This window comes from Trematomus bernacchii, unplaced genomic scaffold, assembly GCF_902827165.1.
Source record: "Trematomus bernacchii unplaced genomic scaffold, fTreBer1.1, whole genome shotgun sequence".
NCBI classification, from domain to species: domain Eukaryota; kingdom Metazoa; phylum Chordata; class Actinopteri; order Perciformes; family Nototheniidae; genus Trematomus; species Trematomus bernacchii.
The window spans coordinates 758839-780885 of record NW_022987588.1 but is presented as its reverse complement, the minus strand read 5'-3'; the positions used below and the strand labels follow the sequence as shown (position 1 = coordinate 780885).

At 42.9% G+C, this 22047-nt stretch overlaps 1 protein-coding gene across 1 annotated transcript in view; it reads left to right on the top strand.

The window, feature by feature from the left end:
- The window catches only part of LOC117481084 (anosmin-1), a 38074-nt gene extending 17437 nt beyond the window's left edge, over positions 1–20637 (top strand). The window contains exons 3-14 of the mRNA XM_034128599.1: positions 2117–2179; positions 2475–2697; positions 6781–6965; positions 7332–7461; positions 9656–9861; positions 11389–11533; positions 12518–12664; positions 15215–15303; positions 16425–16596; positions 17009–17229; positions 17924–18065; positions 19478–20637. Of these exons, the coding sequence (XP_033984490.1) occupies positions 2117–2179; positions 2475–2697; positions 6781–6965; positions 7332–7461; positions 9656–9861; positions 11389–11533; positions 12518–12664; positions 15215–15303; positions 16425–16596; positions 17009–17229; positions 17924–18065; positions 19478–19530 (1776 nt within the window). The 3' untranslated portion in view covers positions 19531–20637. The remainder of the gene's footprint in view (positions 1–2116; positions 2180–2474; positions 2698–6780; positions 6966–7331; positions 7462–9655; positions 9862–11388; positions 11534–12517; positions 12665–15214; positions 15304–16424; positions 16597–17008; positions 17230–17923; positions 18066–19477) is intronic.
- The last annotated feature ends 1410 nt before the right edge of the window (positions 20638–22047 follow it).

The following is a 22047-nucleotide window of genomic DNA, read 5'->3' as shown; positions in this document are numbered from 1 at the left end:
TGTGGTGAACCAGAAAAAGATTCATCCACATGAAAAGCCCATGGAATGCATTCAGTCCGTGCACACAAGATCTTTCAATGAGTAAAATGAGCTTGATCCCCTGGCTTATGAGTGTATGTTCAGTGATTTGTAGGAGGGATTTGGGGGCTTTAACATGTGCGTCTACTGGCAGAATGTCCTTTAGACACTGGTGCGGCACGCAGTTATGGCCTCAACACCTCATTGTTCCTGGTGCCTGTGTGAGGCTGGGATGCTGAGGCTGCTGCTACTGCGCGTCTTCGCCTCTACCCTCAGAGGACACAATTGAAAACAGAATTAATGATATAAGGTCACCATAATATTAATAGCAGATGATGATAAAACTGCATCGATAGACTCTCTGGACAGTGAGACATAACTTGGACAGTGCACTCAAGCTCGTAAGTCATCTTAAATCTCTGAGGTGTTGCAGTGGTTTCACCCGATCAGCTCTGTAGGAACCACATTAGTTTCTTTTGGAGCTCCTCTATGCGCTCTCTCTCTCCAAGATGTTCAATAATCTTTCTGGCAGTACTATAGGCTTTATATCATCATTACGGGGATGTCTTTATTGCTATATAAAGTCATTAAGAAAATACCTTCCCTCCCTGCCTCCTCCGCCCTCTGGAGCTGGCTGCTCAACACTTAACAAACCGTCCACACAGGGCTTCTCGTTTGGGTGAGTGTAATTGAGCGCTGGCAGACGTGTGCGTGTTCCCTGATTGCACCATGTTCCTCCAGAAGCAAGGTTTATGTTTCATCATGCGCTTGTCCACCGCACTCCATAAAAAGCAAATAAACTTTGCACTGGCAATGGCATAATAATGACAGAGTTGGCTAATGAGTGAATTAAAGAGTCATAAATAAAACTGTGCCCCCTGACTGCAATGTGAATTTCTTACATCAACTTAAAATACACTTTCTACAGTAGGTGCCCTCATTTAACCACTGCTCTGTACAGTACCTTACATAACAGTACTTACTGTCTTTTTAGGGAGACTGGGCTAAAAGTGTACATCCGCTGATGGCAGATCTCCATATCTACTGTACAATATCTCCATCTCCCATTTACCAACATACTGTACACATGAAGAATGGAGGTGAATGTGTTGAAAAACTCACTGCTGTGCCCTGTCTTATTACTGTAGCGGGGGCAGGAGTATAAATTAAATGGAGTTGAATGAGTGACTTTGGCAGCTCTCTAGTTGGTGTGGTTTGGGCTGCTCCCAGTGCAGCATAGAAGCAGCCTGGCAGTGGTTTGACTGTTTGACTGAGCCTGCTCTTCTCTTTCACACCAGCTGTCCGTGGCGAGCAACGGGAGCATATAAAACCCTCGCTTCTCTCTGTCCCGTCTGAACGTATTCCCTTTCCTGCAGCAGCATCTGCCCGATTCTATTGGACATTCCTCTTGCTTTTATTGAAGTTGATTCATCCAGGGTCGGTCATAGTATTTAAAGCAAAATAAGTATGACTAGATTGGTAAACTTTCATTTGAAAGTTTATCATCCCATTATGTTTGGCAAAATGACTTTGAGCTGCACTCTCGCTGAGGTTTTGCTTTTATCCCATGCCTATGCCAAACATTCAGTAAATGTGTTCCACGTGTTGAAAAGGGAATCCCAAGAACATTAAACCAAGTGTACCATTTATTAAGCACTCTCCGTTCAGCGTGGTAAAAGAAACAAAGTTGGGTACCAGTGCCAGAGTGTATAAGGCTCAGACACAGGCATGATAAGTGGGGGGAAGAGAATGAGGCGTAGACAGTATGGGAGGCTAATAGCATTTAAGAAAGAATCTGCTTGGGTACACTAGATCCAAGCATCAGAACATTTCTATACACAGTTAGGGTGTGCCTGTCTCATAATGGACTCCCCCCCCCCCCCCCCCCTTTGCCTAATGCTTGCTTTTGTTGAAGATTGTTTATGCGCTTTGAAGGTATGCCAGGCTTCTGTAACAAAAAGAGGTGTGATTGGTTGTTGTGTACGTGCAGGGGAAGTGGCTGAGTGAGGCGCTCAAGCACAGAAAGCATCTCCGCAGCATTGGCTCTTTGATGTGGCTGGCTCTTTGAAGGACTGACACCATTCTCTCATTTTCACAGTGCCTGGAGCCCTGCAAGGAATCCTGGGACCTGAAGGAAAATCAATGCCAGGATTTATGCGAGGTATGTCACTACCACAACTACTGTCGTCGCCTCAGACTCAAGTGTTTGAGCTTTTCATACTTAGTGGGAAAATTCAATAAGAGGAAAGTTTGAGAGGTGTGTGAAGTAACTCTCTGTAATGACATTCTGTGAATCAAAGTAAATGTACCCACCGCTGCGGTGAGTCATTATCTGAAAAGTAAACAGGACAATCCCTGTTAGTTCACAGCTGCCTGTTTACAGCCAGGTTGGAATTAAAAAGGAATCTGACGTATATTTTCCTTTTCCTCCTCCTCATCCCTCCCCCACTCCTCAGCCGCTCTTTCCCAAGAAGCACTACGAGTGTCTGACGAGCTGTGAGTTCCTAAAGTCAGTAGAGGGAGGGAAACAAGGTGACTGTCCTGCCCCCGAGAAGGCCAGCGGTTTCGCAGCAGCCTGCGTGGAGAGCTGTGAGGAAGATGGAGAGTGTTCAGCCGTGAAAAAGTGCTGCTCCAACGGCTGTGGTCACACCTGCCAGCTGCCGAAGAACCTCTACAAAGGTAATTCTAAAGGTCAAAACTCCACATTGCATTACAATAAATTGAATTTTCTTTAAAGTTATAGTGCTTAGGATGCAAGTCCTGGGCTATCATCAATCTTCTTATTATAATATTCATTTAACAAATAGAAATATGGAGATCATTAGAGGGGTCGCTCATGGTGACAAATCTACACATAATTAGCGCCTGGAAATGCAGCTCCCCTTAGCGACCAGCTGATTAATCGTTTTTTTAAGCTAAAAAGAGAGTGATTTATGAATTTGAATGTTGCTCTGTTACTGTTAAAAGCAACTGTTTGATAACAAGTTTTGCATACAACTCAACATTGATATATCTTTTAAGTTAATACCAACTTAAATATTATCATAAAAGGTCAAAATATGTCAATGTGTTCACTCTGCTTCCCCCAAGTGGCCAAAAAGCAATTACAAGTTTTAAATAAAATGGAATAGATTATGATGCAAGACTCGTATCGGCAGAATAAGGGAGTGTGACAAGTTGACAGACTAGGATGCACTCAATGACTTAACGTTAGACTGCGTGCACTAATAAAGTTGCTTAATTGTCCGTGCAGTCAGCAACTCATCTCTTCATTTAATCATTGTTCATTACTGATTCCAGGAGGGACCAGATTTATACGGTTCATCAGCTGAATAATGGATATTTCCTCCCCCTCTATTTATTCTTCTCAATAAATGATGTTTTTCTCTGGTTATGGTCCAATGTGATCGTCATGTTTTTAATGTGATTAACTGTTGCAGTTTGCATAATTTTCACAAACAGTGTTGAACCAATTAATCCCTCTCTGCCAAACATTAATTTCCAATCTCAATGACGCAAATTGCTGATTAATTTGAACAATTTTTGACAACTTGTTTCGAATCATAACTCTTTATTTCATCTCTTTGTGTTGCACCTCACCCACAAATCCTTCATTCCATTCAGCCTTGGGTTTGCTGGATAAGCTCGAGGGTTTCACAGACACAGCTGTACCCAAGAGTCTTTGCTCTACTGAAACAGTTTAATAGCGCTGCCCAAGGCGGCCTGATGTTCTGAGGGTGCTGAGTTGTTATGTGAGCGAACCAAGAGCCTCTGAACTTGGAGATGGAAGCTGGAACTACATTTTATACATTTTCAGCACACAATTGCTGGCAGCCTGAGGCCATAACAAAGTTGAGGAGATGTTGAAGCAAGAGCAGTGGAAGATGGGTCTAAATCAAGCTTTGAACCAGAGCTGTAATCGACTGTGTATGCTTTGAATCACACTGCAGTCTGTGTAAGCAAGTTTTACTGTGTGAAGTTGAGAGAGGCGAGATCATGCGATTTTGAGCTTATGCACACAGAAGAGCATGCTAGTATTTATATTCAATTTGATAAAGTCCCGAGGGATTCATGGTGGATGTTATGTTTAAAAGGTGAACAGCACGTTATTCGGGGAAAAGATGAAAGCAGGCGTACCCTTGAAAATGTCAATACAGTGACCCGGACAATGAAAAGCATTCATCACACTGCGAGACCTTCAAATAAAGCAGCCTGCACGCAGATTTTCAGTCAAACACTGAGCTCATGATGGGTCGCCGTCAGCGCTGCATTTACACTGAATTACACTGAGCGTTTTGGTGAAAGTCCAGATGGAATTCCTGTCCGGGTCCTCCGTGTTAAAGGTCTAATTAGTTGCTCATGTTTTGAAGAGCGTAATTGTTTCTATGTGTGCACAAGTGTGTGTGTGTGTAGTCTTAGCCATGATGAGCTGTGATGCTGGAAGCCATTAGCAAACGCAAGCGGGGAGAAATGAAGCGTTTCCCCCACCGAGATCACTCTCTCGTGTGTGTGTGTGTGTGTGTGTGTGTGTGTGTGTGTGTGTGTGTGTGTGTGTGTGTGTGTGTGTGTGTGTGTGTGGTGTGTGTGTGTGTGTGTGTGTGTGTGTGTGTGTGTGTGTGTGTGTGTGTGTGTGTGTGTGTGGTGTGTGTGTGTGTGTGTGTGTGTGTGTGTGTGTGTTGTGTGTGTGTGATGTGTGTGTGTGTGTGTGTGTAGTGTGTGTGTGTTGTGTGTGTGTGTGTGTGTGTGTGTGTGTGTGTGTGTGTGTGTGTGTGTATGTGTGTGTGTGTGTGTGTGTGTGTGTGTGTGTGTGTGTGTGTGTGTGTGTGTGTGTGTGTGTGTGTGTGTGTGTGTGTGTGTGTGTGTGTGTGTGTGTGTGTGTGTGTGTGTGTGTGTGTGTGTGTGTGTGATGTGTGTGTGTGTGTGTGGTGTGTGGTGTGTGTGTGTGTGTGTGTGTGTGTGTGTGTGTGTGTGTGTGTGTGTTGTAATGTAGTCAAATAAGTATTTGATGTGCCTCTGTTAACACAACTCTTTTTTTTCATGTTTATGTTTTTCTCGCGAAGAATAGCACCCTATCTGATGAAATCCAAGTGTGTCGAAACGGCACATAGTTTTACACTATTCTGTGAAGCTGGCAAAGAAAGCTTGATGGGTGGTAAAAGTAAAAAAAAAAATTGGAAAATGAACATCTCAGAAAGAAATTGAATTCAGCACAGAGAGTTATCTCCACACTGTCACAGCAAGTCAGTGAGTCCATCGCCCCATCTGCCATCCTCACTTTATGTGAGCTATGTCCTCGTGCGCAGCATTTGTAGTCTTTTCTTCAACCCTGTAATTGGAGCAGTCATTATGACAGTATGTGCGTGAGTATTGAGAATTATATTGCTGGAGTGTAATTGCCGGCATGATTAAGACATGAATGGATGCTGTACTCTTGCTTCAGCGGCAGTTACATCACGGTTTGGAGGAAGCATGCAGCCCTTGAAAAATGAACGGTGTATGATTCTTGGACCAAACCTGACCAAAAGTTATCTTTGGAAAGAGCAAAGGGAGAGAGAAAGTACATTTGTTGCCCTCCCACCTATTGTGGAAGAGAGAGGTTATATGTGTGTGCATGTGTATTTTTGTCTGGTTTGTGCTTTGCAGGAGTTCTTGTGTGATTTTGTGGGAAGATGAGCTAAGACAGAGGGAGAAGTAGGAATGCTGTGGTTACATTGGTGTTCAGTGTTGCGCAGGAAATGTGACACGTTTTGTGGCGCACACACAGACACACACACACTTGACTGTGGAGCTGTGAAACCACAGCACAATGACCCCCAGCTGTTAGTGAGCAGAGAGCTGTTATCAGCGGGACAAAACAAAGTACTAACTCCATATGCATGCGGCTCAAGGACCTCCTCTATCTTCCAGTATTTGATACGCACCAATCAATCACATTTACATGCCCTGTATGAAGACTGAATAGTGATATAAGTAGATCCGAGCGCTCTGCGTACAGTCTTGATTATGTTGTTTACCAACACGCCGCGCGGTAGCCTTGAGCGCATGTTGATGCTGTTTATAAATGCAGAGCAGTGGTGGGCCACTCTGCAGAGACAGAGCCACAGCGTAAGGGTCTGAAGTGCTAGGTGATTTATTGAGAACTGCGGGATGTATTATTCTCCTGTATTTTCAAACTTGCTTTTCCAATCTCCATCTCATTATCACTGTGCCCAATGCTCAATCAACAACTCACTATGTCTCCGCTGCAATAAATTTACTTGAGAGACTCCGTCTGACTTGGCTGAGTACTTGGGCCAGTCCTGCACTTAATAAATCTCTAATTTATTGCATGTGACCGCATAGGCTTTGTGTAAAAGGCTGAAGTGCCATGATGCAAATGAACTTTACATGCCTGTGTGTATGTTTGCACTGGTGTATCTTGTGTCTGCTGGAATGGCAGACGTTAAACCTGTCTTCTGAAATACCTATATCCAATAGTGTGTGTCATTACTAAGAAGTTTCTTAAACACATCACTGTGGCCAGGAAATGTCACAACCTGTTACAGTAGAAAGATCATGCTGCTGACCCGCACCCTGTATTAAATCTATTGCAGTGAGATCATGTCTCATTTTAAAAATATGTAGCTGTCCAAGTATGATGGTGTCATTTATCTTTGCTGGGAAAACAACACACTTCTTGTTGAAGTTCACCTACAAATGTACTCTCAGTGGAGGTGATATTAACTCCTGTCACGCTATCATCTCTCTCGTTTGTGCTTTTAGGAGTTCCTCTCAAGCCGAGGAAAGAGCTGGTGTTTTTGGAGCAGCCGTCAGGTCAGCTGGAGATCCGCTGGTCCTCCAAGTTCAACATTTCTGTGGAGCCCGTCCTCTATGTGGTGCAGCGCCGCTGGAATTATGGCATCCACCCCAGCGAGGACGATGCCACCGAGTGGCAGACTATTGCACAGGTAGGGATCTGAACACCATACGTTCAAAATATTGAAGCCTGTCAGTGAGATGAAAAGGTTTTCCGCTTAAGATCCCATCAATTGATGTTATGGGAGTGATTCTTTTGATCACACATTTGGGATTTATATCACTAAGAAATGTCAGTTTGACATGTCCCAGCGTGCCACATGCTACAGCTGTGAAAGTGCTGCAGTGCGCTGACAGACTGTTGCACACTGTTGCACATTCCTCACAGTCGCAGTGTCTTTGAAAGTTTGGCAAAGAGAAACACACAGATGACTGATGTGGTAGCAAACTCACATGGGGCTGTGACCCCACATGAACCCTGACCCCTGTGGTTTTCTCTCCCCCCATCTGTCCCTCAGACTGCAGAGGAGCGCGTCCAACTGGCCGACATCAGAGCCAGCAGATGGTACCAGTTCAGAGTTGCTGCAGTCAATGTCCACGGGACCCGCGGCTTCACTGCACCCAGCAAACACTTCCGCTCCTCCAGAGGTCTGTGTGTGTGTGTGTGTATGTATTTATGCATGTGTGTGTGGCCTTAAGTTCCTGTTTGACACCCACTGCCCTCCATTTGTTATGGTTAAGACCTTGGAACAGGTGGAGCTTTTGAGAAGAGATCTTATCTGAACATACAAACTCCACCACTCACTTAGGAGTAAGTGGTGATGCTTTCTTTATCACCGACTTAAGCAAATTCTGCATTTGGTTTGTCTTTAAAATATCTGATCTCATCTTTACTTTGAACCTAGCGTCTTTTAAGAGGACTAAAAGATAAATATGTTTAGTGACAACAGAAGTGTGTCCTAAGTTGATCCCCAAGGCTTCATACAGTGACACAAGACAATGTTTTACTGTAATGTGATCAAATCAATTATATATTGACCACTTTTCACTGATGGTGTTCACACTGCTTAGATATGTTTATTTAAAACTGTATTCAGGTATTAAACCTTTATATTTTTTTGTTTACCCTGTACATTTGAATTGTAAATAAGTGTTCCCCCACCACAGCTTTTTACACATTTACACAGCGAGTTAAGTGGAAAAGGTAATTCATGCCGATGCCAGGTAGAGTGCTGGTAATGAGGAGAGACTGTGGTACACAACACTTTTCTTCTTGTCTTGTAACTAGATCTTCATTTATGACTTCAAAGGAGGGCTTCCCCCCTCTTTACAGTCATACAAACTGTAATATGTCTGTATCAGTCAGGATATTGCAGGTTTTAAATGAATGCAAGTGTTGTCTTGCTCCTAGAGGGTTTGACGTAACCTAGATGCACTTCAGATCTTTGCCACAGACAAGCTCTGATGGCTTCCTGTGCGGCTGCTCTGCTCCTGTACCCTGCACTTTCAGAGTTGAATGACACTAAATCGCAGTGTTGTGCTACAGATGGCATTTGTTAAAGCCATGGCCAATTGTTGTGGTTCCCAGGGATTACAGATTCAAAATATAATGTGTTGAGATTTAATCTAATCCAAATCAAATACACTTGTTTGTTTGACATGCAGAGGCAGAGACATGTGCCTGCCAGATAAGCCCTATGCAGAGTTCATTGTCTGCCATGTCAAAAAGTGTCTGCATCACTTGCATGTATTCAACACGCAGTGTAACGTACCGTGCACATTCTTTATCAAACTTGTGTTATTTAATCAATAATAGATTTAAAGATGTTTAGCAGCGAAACACTGCAGACATCCCAAGTACGTCCATGTTCTGCCAAATTCTGAAAACCTGTGCCAATTACAAAAAGTATTAGTGTGTTTTGGTGGCGTGTGAGTTGACCTGCCCTGTCAATCCTTCGTCATACATTTACTCCCCAGAGCATTCTGGGTGGCTGTCAGACAGATCCAGACACCAGGTGGGAATAAGATTTGCTGCAGGGATGGAAACCGATCTCCAATCAGGCCAATCAGTGCCAAAACGCTGATAGATTGATGGGAGCTGTCATGGGTTTGATGAGCTCCTGGCCATTCTGTCATGCCATTGTTATTTTTATAGCACGGCCATATCATCTGATTGCAATTTTGCACTACCATACTTTGTTAGGGCAATTTGTAAGAACTGACTGCTTATTCCTCTTATGCAGCCGACATTAGCTGGTATAGTGAACCGATGTGTCCGATGGTGTTTTTGGAGTGGATTAAATGTGTTTCAGGTGGGAGAGGAACAGGGCTGTGGCGTGAATCATTTTCTCATTACGGGGAGATTTTCTCTGGTCTGGCGTCTGGCATGTGGCCTTGCTTCTCTTCCTGACATCAGCTGGGTCACAGTGCATACACATGATGTTCAGAACCAGCTTTACACTCACACACACATCAGCTAGAGTACAGGAATGCTGAGTGTAGAGCAGCATGTGTTTGTTAACCCCTGACCTGCGCTCTCCGTCCTGCTGAACGCCGCCATGGATGTGACATGACACCTGTCATAACATCTGATGGCATATTGTCAGTGGAGGACTAATTTTACCTTACACAGTGTTATACCAATCCCCCTCCTTCACTGCTATGCTGATCCACAAGTAGTGAAAGGTGTCTTGGCCTGAAAGGAATTGGAACCTGAAATTATACTTGGCTCAAGATTTGTCGCATACAAGAATAAGAGGCCCTCTTCGTCCTCTGCTCTAAATGTCTACAGCTGTACTGAAATCTGTTGGCGCTGACTGTTTTTTCTTGTTGTTGCTTTTAGATCCGTCCGCCCCTCCCAGGCCAGCCAGTTTGCGCGTCGGCAACGTGACGGTGGGCGAGGACGGCCTGGTGACAGCCCGTCTGAACTGGACCCTGCCAGAGGAGCCCGATATTCCCATACATCACTACAAAGTGTTCTGGAGCTGGACTGTGCCCTCCAAGTCGATAGTGCCATCCAAGAAAAAGAGGAGAAAGACCACCAACGGGGTAATCTTCCCAGCCTTTCTCAATTTGTTCTTTTTCTCCCTTTTCCTCTCTCTAAGACGACAGGGTCTTTTCCAGGATTATCTCAGCATCTTCTCCTCTGGCCTCAACACATCTCTGTAAATATTGTCCATGCAGGCCTGCAGTGGAAGAAAGAATAAACATGGAATGGAAGTTATTTATATAAATGTGCAAAGCTATCAATCACACACAGATTGATGCAATGTGTTCTTCATTGTTTTAATTCCTTATGTATACTGATGAAAGAACCGTTAAATGGGCTGTTAAGCTTTAAAAGAAAACACATTAACTGTGATGAATGGGTGTATTTATAGTGATAAATCACAATCTCAAAAGTCTATGTTTCTTTAATATCTCAATTGTATTATTCACTTTTTCTGATTTTGGTATTTTAGAGCTTTTTGTGAGCTTTTCTCCCACTCCCTACTCACACTTACTACCCTATTATTATGTTTTACAATCATTCCTACAGTGTGTTCAAACTATGGGGGAAACTCAGTAAAACAGGACCGATCTGATAGAAATATACATGAAACATCCTCTAATGAGGACATCAATATCATTTTTAAATGAAAATACTATTGATTTCCTACTGTTAATGCGTTGAAACAATTTAGTTTGCATACTGGAACATTCTCAACTATTTGGTCCATCCAGAATGAAGAGCTTTCATGGCCCTTTGTCTCGTATGTCAACAAGACAAAGCCAATTTTGTTATAAAAGCCAAGTTAAGAGCTTACATAATAAAACTTCCTGGCTTGGACAACTCAGAAAGCCACACGGAAATATTTTGAAAGTATTACAAAATTGTTCTTGCTTCTAGATAAAAATGTCATAATTCTGTAAGCAAGTGTTGATGATACTGCCACAAATTGAAAAAAAGGGTCTCTAAGCACATACGTTGACCTTGGAGATAAATCAACATGTTGCGAGTCCTTTGCACACCACATCCAGTACCATGTGACCTGATACCTGTGGCTCAGTATCTGTGACATTTCATTACAGACTCGAGCAGATAGACAGATTGTCTAGACAGTCAACACACACACCTCTATAGTGAGTCTTCTTCTGAATTAGTGTATGAAATGCGTAGCAGATGTGGCACAGAGGAGATAGAGGTGGGAGATACCAGACACCCATTGACACATGTACTACTGGTTTCCACTTTGGCACCTCAGGGCTTTAAAAGCAGCCTGCTGGCAGAGGAATGTCAAAACACGCACAGTCAATAACAAGAATTCATGAAGCTCACGCTGATGGTGGAATGCTGCGAGTCAAACACTGTGAGGAAGCCCTGGGAGGCTCTGATAACACGGCTCCCTCACAAAGTTCTGAAGGCTATCTCCTCGCCACGATACCTTCCTCTGCTCCACATGTGTTCTTAATAAATAGGGCTTTCCCACAGGCGCGGGTGGGCCCAGGCTGAGCGAGGACTGGGACAGTGACAGGGCTTTGAAAGGAGCCTCAGGTGTCAGTGTGCTAACATACAAGTGTTTTCTGTTTTCGCAGGCTCAGAGCTGGGTAGATCTAGAGGGACTGCAGCAGAACAGCAGCTACACTGTAGAGCTGCAGGCCGTCACGTACTGGGGACAGGTGCGCCTGAAGGGCTCCAAGGCTTCCCTCCACTTCAGCACCTCCCAGAATAATGACTCAGGTACACATTGGTGCTAATTTCCTGTCGTGTTGAACTGTCAGACGATTGGAGTGATTACCAAGAGATTTTGGAGAGATATTCATAGTCCAAACAAAATGAACACTTGTGACATTGCTGTTCATCTAATTTAGCTCTACCACTAAAATGATATTATGAGACTTTTGAAGGAAATGTAAACGGACAGCTTCTGGATGGATCTTTGAAATTGAAAAGATATGTGACAGAAACCCATGTCCCTCTCAGGATTGTCCAATTTATGACCTACCTACCCCCTGCCAAAACTATACCAAATGCCACCATCCTCACCTGTAGTTTGTGCCTTTAGCTAAAGCAACTTTGTTTTTTACAAGGGTTGGACCAAAATCGGACTTTTTGTAACAACCAAATCATGAGTAGGTGAAATTTAGAGAAACATGCAGTGTCTGAAATACAAATAAAAACCTGGAAGGACCCGAGTTGTTGTGTTTGCAGATAAAGGATTGGATTAACCAATCAAGAAGAATCCACTTAGCTTTTTGTGTGTTTGTTTTCTTGACAATTCCAATTTTCTAAATGACTGAGAGTCTCCAGGCCTCAGTGCTGGCTCTGCAATAAAACAAAGTGTGGAGATAGATCTGGCTCTGCGAACCTTTCTTCAGGCAAACAATCATCATGCGAATTGCAAAAAGCAGGAATGGCCAAGGTGTGCTTACAGCACATCTGCATTCATTTGAAGCTCCTGCGTGTTTAGCAGACCAAACCTCAGCACTATGCGTGTGTGCATTTTGAGTATGTGTGGCCTAGGGGGAACTGAACCTCTAACCTTGGCAGTGTTATGCAGAACTATGTGTGCCCATCGAGTGACGCCACATTAATCCATAAAGAAGGTGCTGTAACGGCTGTTATATTACAAAGGAATGTTCCTGTTACCATGCTGGAGAGTCTGCCACAACAATAGTCACTGTCTTAGCTACATCAGCCAACAGTTCTACTTTCTCTTCCCAGTCAAATCAGTGATCAAGTCAAAGAAGGAGGAGATATCCCCTCTTGGTTCGACCTTGGCCAAACGCCCCTCTGGTCCTCTCGAGGTCGGTACGCCCTTCTACCAGGATGGCCAGCTGCAGGTTCGTGTCTACTGGAAGAACCGGGGAGGTACGTACTCCACTGCACTGATTTACAGCTTTGTTAGAATCTAATTAGCACCCCATCATCCCCATCAATCACTATGACTCATGTAAACCATAATAAAGTGTTATGACTGATTCTCAGTTACTCAAGATTCCTTTAAAAAAAAAAAAAAGTGGTATAAAATGGTGTAAATGAAATAAGTGAAACAATGTGTCATTGTGAGAGCTCAGTAATGTGAATGCAGGGCAAATTGGTGTGAACCTGCCCACGGACTGGTAGAGCTGATCCACCGTTTAGTAAAGAACAATAAACACACAGAGCCAGAGCGGTGCAATGGGATTTATTGACAGCTGTATTTAATAGATCCTCAGCCTCGCATTAGTGCTGGAGCGCTCCATTTTGTTTTACAAGACCTGATGTCATGGGGAACAGAAACGGTCGTGGGATGCAGCTCCGCAAGGGGTTAAAGCCTATAGGAATGCCTGTCCCAGCGGCGGCTATTCCCCAGCCCTTCTGTTAATACCAGAGTGGAAATATGGAAACCTTGAAAGCCATGCTCTCAGGGTAACCTGTCAAGTCCCATTCACTGGTCTATGTTATGTTACTAATATATGTCATCGCCTAAGCCAAACTCCACATCTGAGAGTCAAGAATGCAAACCCTGGCGTAGCAGAGGCCTGGTGAGACACCAACTGCTGAATCGGAGAGAGAGAGGGAGATAGAGTTGGCCCAGAGCTGTTAGCGAGCTTGGCTTGGACTCAGAGGGCTGAGTGATGCTGACGGGGATCAAGCGTGGCTTGGGAATCACAGTGTTGCAGTGCAGTGCTAATCCTAGTCCAGCTTCTTTTTTCTGTGTGTTGTTTGCAGCGCAGTGTGTGTGTGTCACTGCCCCTCATTAGTCTGAGGTATGACCCTGGCTTTGACTCTGACAACCTGTGTTCCACTACTGTAAACACGCGGACGTACAGATGGCCTGGAGAGTTGTAGTCTCTGGACATCTGGTTTGTGTGACAGAAAGAAGGGACAGGTTAACTGAACCGTGGTTAAGCCCTCACTCATTGTCTCTGTGATCCAAAGCAGCCCGGCCTCTGGGCTTTCTCCAGCAGTGAAAGTGAACCTTACTGTACACCGGCTCCGATAATTTATCACTGTCTGCCCAACACCCAGACAATAGACAGCAGTCCAGCGGTGGCGGCACTTCTGAGGCTCCCTTCCAGACATGATTTATCGAACACTGCTGAGGTTCTGTTCTCTACCTGATTTCCATGTCCCATTTCTTGTTTTACATACCACATCCCCTCTCTGTCAAAGCGGGCGAAGCATATCTTGTTTATTTTTTTCCCGATTTCCCGGTTCCCTGTAATTCCTCTCTTCTGCTTCCAAAGAGCTCAGGGGCTCCAAGTGCCAGATCTGTGTCTAAGCCTTCAAAGGCCCCCTTTTATCTCCCCCACTACAACCCAGGCCCCCGCCGAGGGGCGAACATAGCATAACTCAATTATTAATCGGAGAAGTATTTCACATATCCAAGCGAAACAGTTGAATGAAAAATAAATCTAGTAACACAAGATGAGGCCGATAAACACTGCCAATGAGCTCATGAGGAGCTACTGTACAGTAATGAAGCAAAACGGGACTGCAGTGTCCCAGCATGACCAAGGCTGATACTCAACTAATGAGAAAGCAAAACATTTAAGGAGAAGCAGGAAAGTTTGGATTGAGAACTGAGCCTTTCAGGGAACAAAAGGGAAGGTTAAGGAAACAGAAAAATCATGTTAATAAACTAATGCAGGGATAGAGAAGGAAGTTATTTTATCGTTTATCGTGATCATCAATAGGAGAGAGAAAGGGAGAGTTGTAATATGTGAGATACTCATCAGTTAATCAGCTCAGCCTGTCGGATTGACTTTTGATATCCAAATGAATGTACAGTGGGTGCAGTTACATAACGCAACTGTAAATTACCATAGTTATGTAAATTATGTAAATTACGCTCTTCAGGATATCTAAGACTACTCTATACTTTATTCCCACAACATGTTTCACTTGGCTTTTATTTGACCATCATAATGATTTGATGCTTTAGTCTAAAGCAATTCAACTTTTATGCAAATACATTCAGTACTAGAGAGCAGATTAGACATCAGTGTCTTGCTAAAGGGTTATTTTGAATATGATAAATTGATTTTATAACGTAGAAAGAAATACCCGTCTAGAGGCAGCTTGTTTTGATGGCGATTAATCAAATGCACAATTTGTTACGAGCTCAAAAAAGCAGCAGATCATAACATTTGAGAATATGAAAACAATACATATTTGCCATTTTCCTTTATGAAAGAATCAAATAAAACGTCAACGCGTATAAAAAAATGTTGTCAGTAGATTTTGTGTTTATATGACTTTGACACTATTCATTATACAATAAAACACTGACAAGAGCAATTCAACGCTTTCAAAGCACTGCTCCTTTTATGTTTAATAAAAGGAGCTAATAGATTCAAAGATTAGTCTTTATTGCTCAGAAAATCTGGATACTATGTTATGTCTTTGTTATGTGACCTCCTCCCTTTGTTTCAGACCCCGCTGTAAGTCGCTACCATGTCCAGTGGATGCCGGAGTACTGCGCCCACAACGAGACCCGAGGACCAGAGAAATCTGTCACACAGGTTAGTCTCCAGAAGCCGCTTCACACACCTTCAAACTGCGGGGTCCTGGAGTGCAGAGCGATGTTTGGATCAGCAGCTCCACGCTATGCAAAGCACGCGCCTAACCTTTTGTCTGATGCTTAGAAAGAGCCGCTCCGCTAAAGAAAACAACTCGAGCCTGAAGCCCTGTTGTGATGGACTTGCACTGGGCAAATCTCTGGCTTTTGTTTTGAATATTATGAGTCAGTCGTGTGGTCAGGCATGTTGGCCAATAAAACACATTTACTTAAACAATGTTTCCCGGAATGGGAGATTATTCACCTCCATTATTCCTGCATTCTGCATGCGTAGGGCTTTCTTGTGGAGTGCAGGGTCTGCTGGGTAGGGGTATGTCGAGTCTGGGAGTGTGTGTGGGGGGGTTGGTTAACTGCTTGGGCTCAGGCTGATACAGGATGGCAGAGGCCTGGCAATCAACACATTCTTTGGGGACCAGCGCTCACGTTGCTAGGAAATATACATCCATTTTCTATAGATCACTGGGAAGGATTCCAGGCTTTTGCTTTTATGTGAGCGCAGCGCCTCATTCACTTTTAATCAAAGCTGTTTCATATCAGAGAGAATATACACACACCCTCTCTCTGGGGAGCGACTGCCTATTAATGTAGAGCCTCTTTATTACAAATGCAAGATCCAAATCCACTAGTCAGCAGGATTTTTTTTGTTTCCGCAAATGAGATGAGAACTGCGCTTTCTTTTTTTTGGTTAGGATCAATAAATGATCCAAGTTTTAAATGAGTGTAGCACAGAATTAATTAAGACAGATTCACGGGCGGTTCCTTTTTATTAGAAGTTACCCATAAGTCCACGTTGGTTACTGTTTCTTAATTAAGTCGTGTTTGTGCCACATGTGGAAGCTATATAAACATATTTGTATTGTAAGTTGAATAAAAGGATAGTGGTTTAACCTCTACCATGTGAGTGTTCAAAGTGTTCCTGTAATGTGGGGGTGATGTTCCTGAGGCATGAGCGGGAATGTGATCTGCCCCGCCGCTGTGTATTTAATTATCTCTGAAGCTCCATGGGACCTGACCTGGGTGACATGTCAAAGTCATCATGGCTGAATAATGTGTTTCTTGGCTCAGGAGAACTACATCAACCTCCCGGGCCTGCTGTTCTCCTGCAAGTACAAAGTCACCGTTCACATGTTGAAGTCCAAGAGACGCTCCAAGGACGAGAGCACCACCTTCCTCACACCGTCCTGTGCTACCATCCGCAGCAAGACTCACAAACACATCCCCTGCCCTGGGGAGGGAGGTGAGTCTTCAGCCTTTTGATTTGTAAGGGGTATATTGAAATGGATGTGTTTAAGTGTGGACACACAGTAATCAGACACGTGAGCATATTATTATCATATTAATGGAATACATGTATACACTGTTTAAGGGAAATATACCTATTCGCTTTCTTGCCAAAGTTAGATGGAAAGGTAGATGTCACTGTCTGTACAGTAAATATGTAAGATACCGCCAGAAGCAAGTTAGCTTAGCTTAGCACATGACTGGAAACAGCTAACCTGGCTCCAAAGGTAACAAAGGCTCACTAGCTGCAGATATGAGAGTGGAATCCATCTTTTCATCTTACTCTCGGCAAGAAAGCAAATGTGTTTTATAACCCAGCTACTCCTTCACTATCAACACTGTGACTTAAACCACCTTTCTCGTAACAGCTCCAGGGCTTCCAAAGGTTTTGGCTAAGCCAGAGAACCTGACGGCCTCTTTTTCCATCATCGAGGGAAATATTACCGGCAACTTCTTGTGGCGTGTGTCCAGGGTGGCTCCCAATCAGCGAATCACAGGCTTCCAGGTCACCTGGGCCGAGATCACCACTGAAAGCCGGCAAAACAGCCTGCCCAACAGCATCATCTCCCAGTCCCAGATCCTGCCTCCTGTAAGTCTATTTTTATTAAAACTGGATTGCTGTTTATCTAATGTTGAGTCGCGATACAGCCATAGAGTATGGGCTGTTTTCAGATTGAATATGTGTCCATATCCCACTGGATAATGCTGTCATATATAATCTGTAAATGTCCCCTGTAGTAGAAAGATATGTTCTATTTGCAGCACTTTGTTTCACAGCATGTCAGAGGTGAGGGTGATTTGAGGATAACACTGATGTGGCCTCTTTGCATGAATCTTGTGATAAGCGATGGTGTGTAGACGGGCACATGGAGAGATCTGAGGAAGTGTTGTGTCCTGCTGGAAGTTCTCCTCCTCTATATTTTCATCTGCCTTCACGTCTTCCTCTTTTATCCTCCGTGAGAGCTTCGAAAAAGCAGCGCTTTGACATAATCTGCTCAATCAACACGTTCCGCCTATCTGCACCTCCCAGCCTCTGGAGCTTGTCTATAAATAAAACCACCCACCGCACCCTTTATCAAGCTGGCTGCAAAAGAAAGGGGAGACAGCAAGCCTTATGAAAACAAAGTCTTTGTTTTCGTCTGTGGCTTGTGCTTGATAGCTCCGCAGCTGATACTCCCCTGATATACGGCCAATTCAAGTCCTGTCTCATTCAAAGGCATGTTCTGTCGTATTTAACTGATTGCATCTTCTGTTTTCTGCTGCTCTCCTCCCTCACCTGACAGGATCATAACTTGCTTGTGGTGTCCAACCTGCGAGCATCCACCTACTACAGACTGGAGGTGCAGGTCATAACAACTGGGGGGGAAGGTCCTGCCACTGTCAAGACTTTCCAGACCCCCAACACATTACCAGTCATTCAACACCGTAAGTACTAAATAACTGCAACTGTCTTTTGTGCTACATCCTATCCACAAATGTAATTTTGTTTTTGTTTCATTCAGTGGTGCTAAGAGTAGACTGTAGATCTTTAATCTCTTCTTAAAGTAATATTTTTTCAGTTTCAGTTTGAATTCGGCTCTGTCCAACGTTTACAAAATCAATCCATCTGTACCTTCAAAGCTAGTCCATTAACGGGCTGTCAGGCAAGAGCCAAGAAATGAACTCGGCACATATAATCATTCACCAGAAAGCAAAAAAGTGTAGTTCCCATAGTGTCAAACTATTCTTTAAAGTATGATCAATATATTATTGAACAACCACAAGGATCACACGCCTACTTGAGTGTAAGAGGGGTCGTTCATAGTGATGAACCCACACAGAATTACAGCAGTCTGCTCTACAAAGCATTTTGGCATATTTCAGCTAACCTCTTTTGGTTTTATTGCCTGCATCATTTTTCAATACAACCACATCATGCCTAACTAGGGAACACAGTGGAGCATTTAGTGGCTAAAAAGGTCCCTCATGGCTTGGTGGAAAGCAAAACAGAGCTAAAAAGGAGATTAGATATTGATCGTACATTCATCAGGTTTCCAGAAATGCGACTGTTGAACACATCACATTTATAAAGGGATAATATTTCAATGTTTACACTGCAGTTATAAGAATAGATGCTGTGCTTTCATTGCATCACTTTGTGTAATCATGTAGGCATTGTTTTTACAGAAAAGATAAAAGCTGGGTTTTTAGCCCAGCAGATGGAGAGTACATTAAAAGTATTTATGACCTAGATACCAGGTTGAAAAAATGTCTCAGCAAGAGCAAGGAGCAAAACTACCATATGTTCACTGCATGAAATTAAAGGTCACCTATTATGCAAAATCCACTTTTTCATGTCTTTTATACATAAATATGTGTCCCCTCAGTGTAAAGAGATTCTGAAACTTTTTGTCCTGATCCATTTATATAAAAACCTGTCTGAAAATGAGCTGATCAGATTTTGGCCACTTTGTGATGTCATAACGATTTTTTGGCTTGTGTAACCATTAGCCAATCACCAACCAAGGTAACACTCGCCCACCTTATCACCTGAATCTCCTCCTAGAGCACCATTGTGTTCTTTTTAAACAAATATCTCTCAGAGGGGCGTGGGGAGTGGCTCCTTATTTTCATCTAAAGTAACAGACACAGAATCAGCACTTTTGAAACAGGGCTGAAACAGAGGGGTTTATGGGATGCTACAATGCATGATCTGTTTGGTATTTCGAGCCAAACACTTCACAGACATGTTTTGTATATAACTGAGACCTGTAATATATTGATGAAAAAGAGTATAATAGGGGACCTTTAAAGTCAAATATTACCAAGATCTGACTCTCCTGCATGTGTTCCATTAGGACCCAGACTCCGGCACCCTCACCACCAGAAGCCATCAGTAGAGAGGCACTGAGCTGCAGGCCGAGGAAAACCCAATAGAGAGAAGCTCAGGTGGCTCTCTGCTCCTGTGCGTCGGGGAAGGAATGTGTGGAACCAAACAGAAACACAGCGCACCAGACCATGAACTGACCCCCCCTGCTTGTGAAATATGGGTCCATCTTTTCCAGGCTCTACAACACATCAGCTATTCCTTCTGAAGCCCTCTCCCTCGACTGATGCATGTCAGCGGACGGGTTGGTCTGTACAGTGAAATTCATACAGCAAGGTCTCATATTCTGTGTTCTTCAGTAGGTAATAGTTAAGACCCAATAGTGATCCAGCTGTAATCGTACACAGCTGTAAATTATATAAACAACATTTCAATACAAAAGGTTGATAAATAACAAGAAATGATGTCATGGTTTGAAGAAACACATACTTGATTGAAGATGGTTGAAGATGAATGGTAGGAAATGCCCGAAACTGTAAAACAATTGTTTATTCATGAAGAAAGAAAAGTAAAAATTCATCTATTTATTTTGTGTTACCCATTAAAGAGGCGCTTAGGCAAACAGTCAGTACTGATGGATAATGTAACTAAAGTCATTGTTGTCTAACCCAGAATATTTCACATAGTATGTTGCATGTAGTACATTTGATTTTTGAACTGTAAATGAATTACTTGCTTTAAATTGAAAGCTTGTGATGGTTTTGCATGACAACCGTTAGCATTCTGTTGGCATGAAATAATGTCTGTGTTACCTCTTTTCACTATCTTAGCAATATTTCATTAACAGATTAACAAAGAATTATATTGGGAGTAATACGTAATGTTTATTAATGAAATTATAACTTGTGTGGAAATGATGAATTGTACATGTTCTTGGCTGTAGAAATATTTGTCGTGGAACAGTCAGTGAATGTCTATATTTATTTATGTGTGTATTACAAAGTTTGGTTTGGATGTGTGTGAATGTGAATGTTTTGTGTGTTCTAGTCTCAAGTTTTTGAACCGGCAAAAAAATCTTGTAAAGACATTTTGTAAAAATGGAATTGTAAATACAGTCTTATGTTACATGTTATTTTTCCATGGTAGAAACTGTACAAAATCCTAAGTAATAAAATAATCCTTAACCAGTTACTTTGGCTGTTTGTTTAATTGAGGTTCCTGCGAGCAGTAAATAGACAGGCTTCTCCTCCCAGTGCTCAGCCGTTTGGCAGTTACTGTTGCTTATCTTGGCTGTAGAAACCATCATGGCTGACTCTGTGTACAACATATTCACTGATCGGTCCAGAAGCCTGAGACAGGCGCTCTGCAAGTCCAAATAAACAGGTCATCTAGCTCAACAGCCACAGCGGATTTACCATCGCTGAGGTCGGGCACCTCTCAACAGCTTCTCAGAGCACTTGTGTGTTTGAAAAGCATTAAACCCTCCCATGCTCAGCAGCCTTTCGCCCCATAAAATGAAAAGTGGAAATGTTTACAAGAAAATAAAGCTAGGCGTGACATGTGATAGTTCATCCTATAAGTGCGGAGTATGTTTTCTGTGTTTAACACAACAAGCTGAGTTACTTCTGTATGTCGGATGAAAGCCACTTTTAGGACACACACATTCATCTTGAAGGGAGTGCATGCAGAAAAGTGTTAAAAGTGTATACCATTTTAAATGTTTTATCATGTGTATTCAGGCAAGTTCACATGACATTCTTATATAGGGTACTTGAATGACATGTGGTCATTTTCATTACATCAATTCATTTTGACTTAGCAGTGCAATCATCCTCCAATGGAACAAAATCTTGCTAATGGATATCTGTATCCTCATCTGTTGAGATGACAAACCACTGCATCTGCTAAACCTATCATGGACTTCAGGACATACTTTTCAGTTTATATTATTATGGCAACATCTAGTATTGAATTTAATTAATTTTATGGAGAAAAAATTTGGAAATAGAATAAAACAAGTTCCAAGATTCGATTAAATTGAAAGAATTTCCACAAAGGTAACTGTACAATTACCTCTTCTGCTGTTGGAGGTTAATCGGGGTAAATTCTAATTTACTTTAATAACTGAATGTTTGTGAAGAGTGTTTTCTGTCCAGCTGTTTCGATTAGAAGTCTCTTCTCCTCACCATTTTCCACATTGAGCAACAAATTATTCTGGCCTCTTGTTTTCACACACACAGCCTCTTCAGTCAGTCAATGCTTCGTCGCTCACTTCTCAGGGATGTTGTTTATGTACAGTTCTATTATGTCGCAGGAGATTAGTTCCTCTTGGTCTGTGCACGCTAATCCCTCTCTCTCTCTCTGGGAGCAGGGCCAGTGTTGAGCCCAGGCTCCTTTCTGTGTGAGCCAGCCCAGCCCCTCTCTCTTTCAGCCTGTCACAGCCCCTCTCTACACACACCAAATACCATGGCCCTCAAGTGTGAAAACCTCAAAACAAAAGGGCCTCTAGCCTCTTTTGAGGCATGTTGCAAGACGTCCAAGTCTCCGAGGACATAAAAGAAAGGAAAAAACTGCAACAACTAAATAATGGGCCAGTCGTCA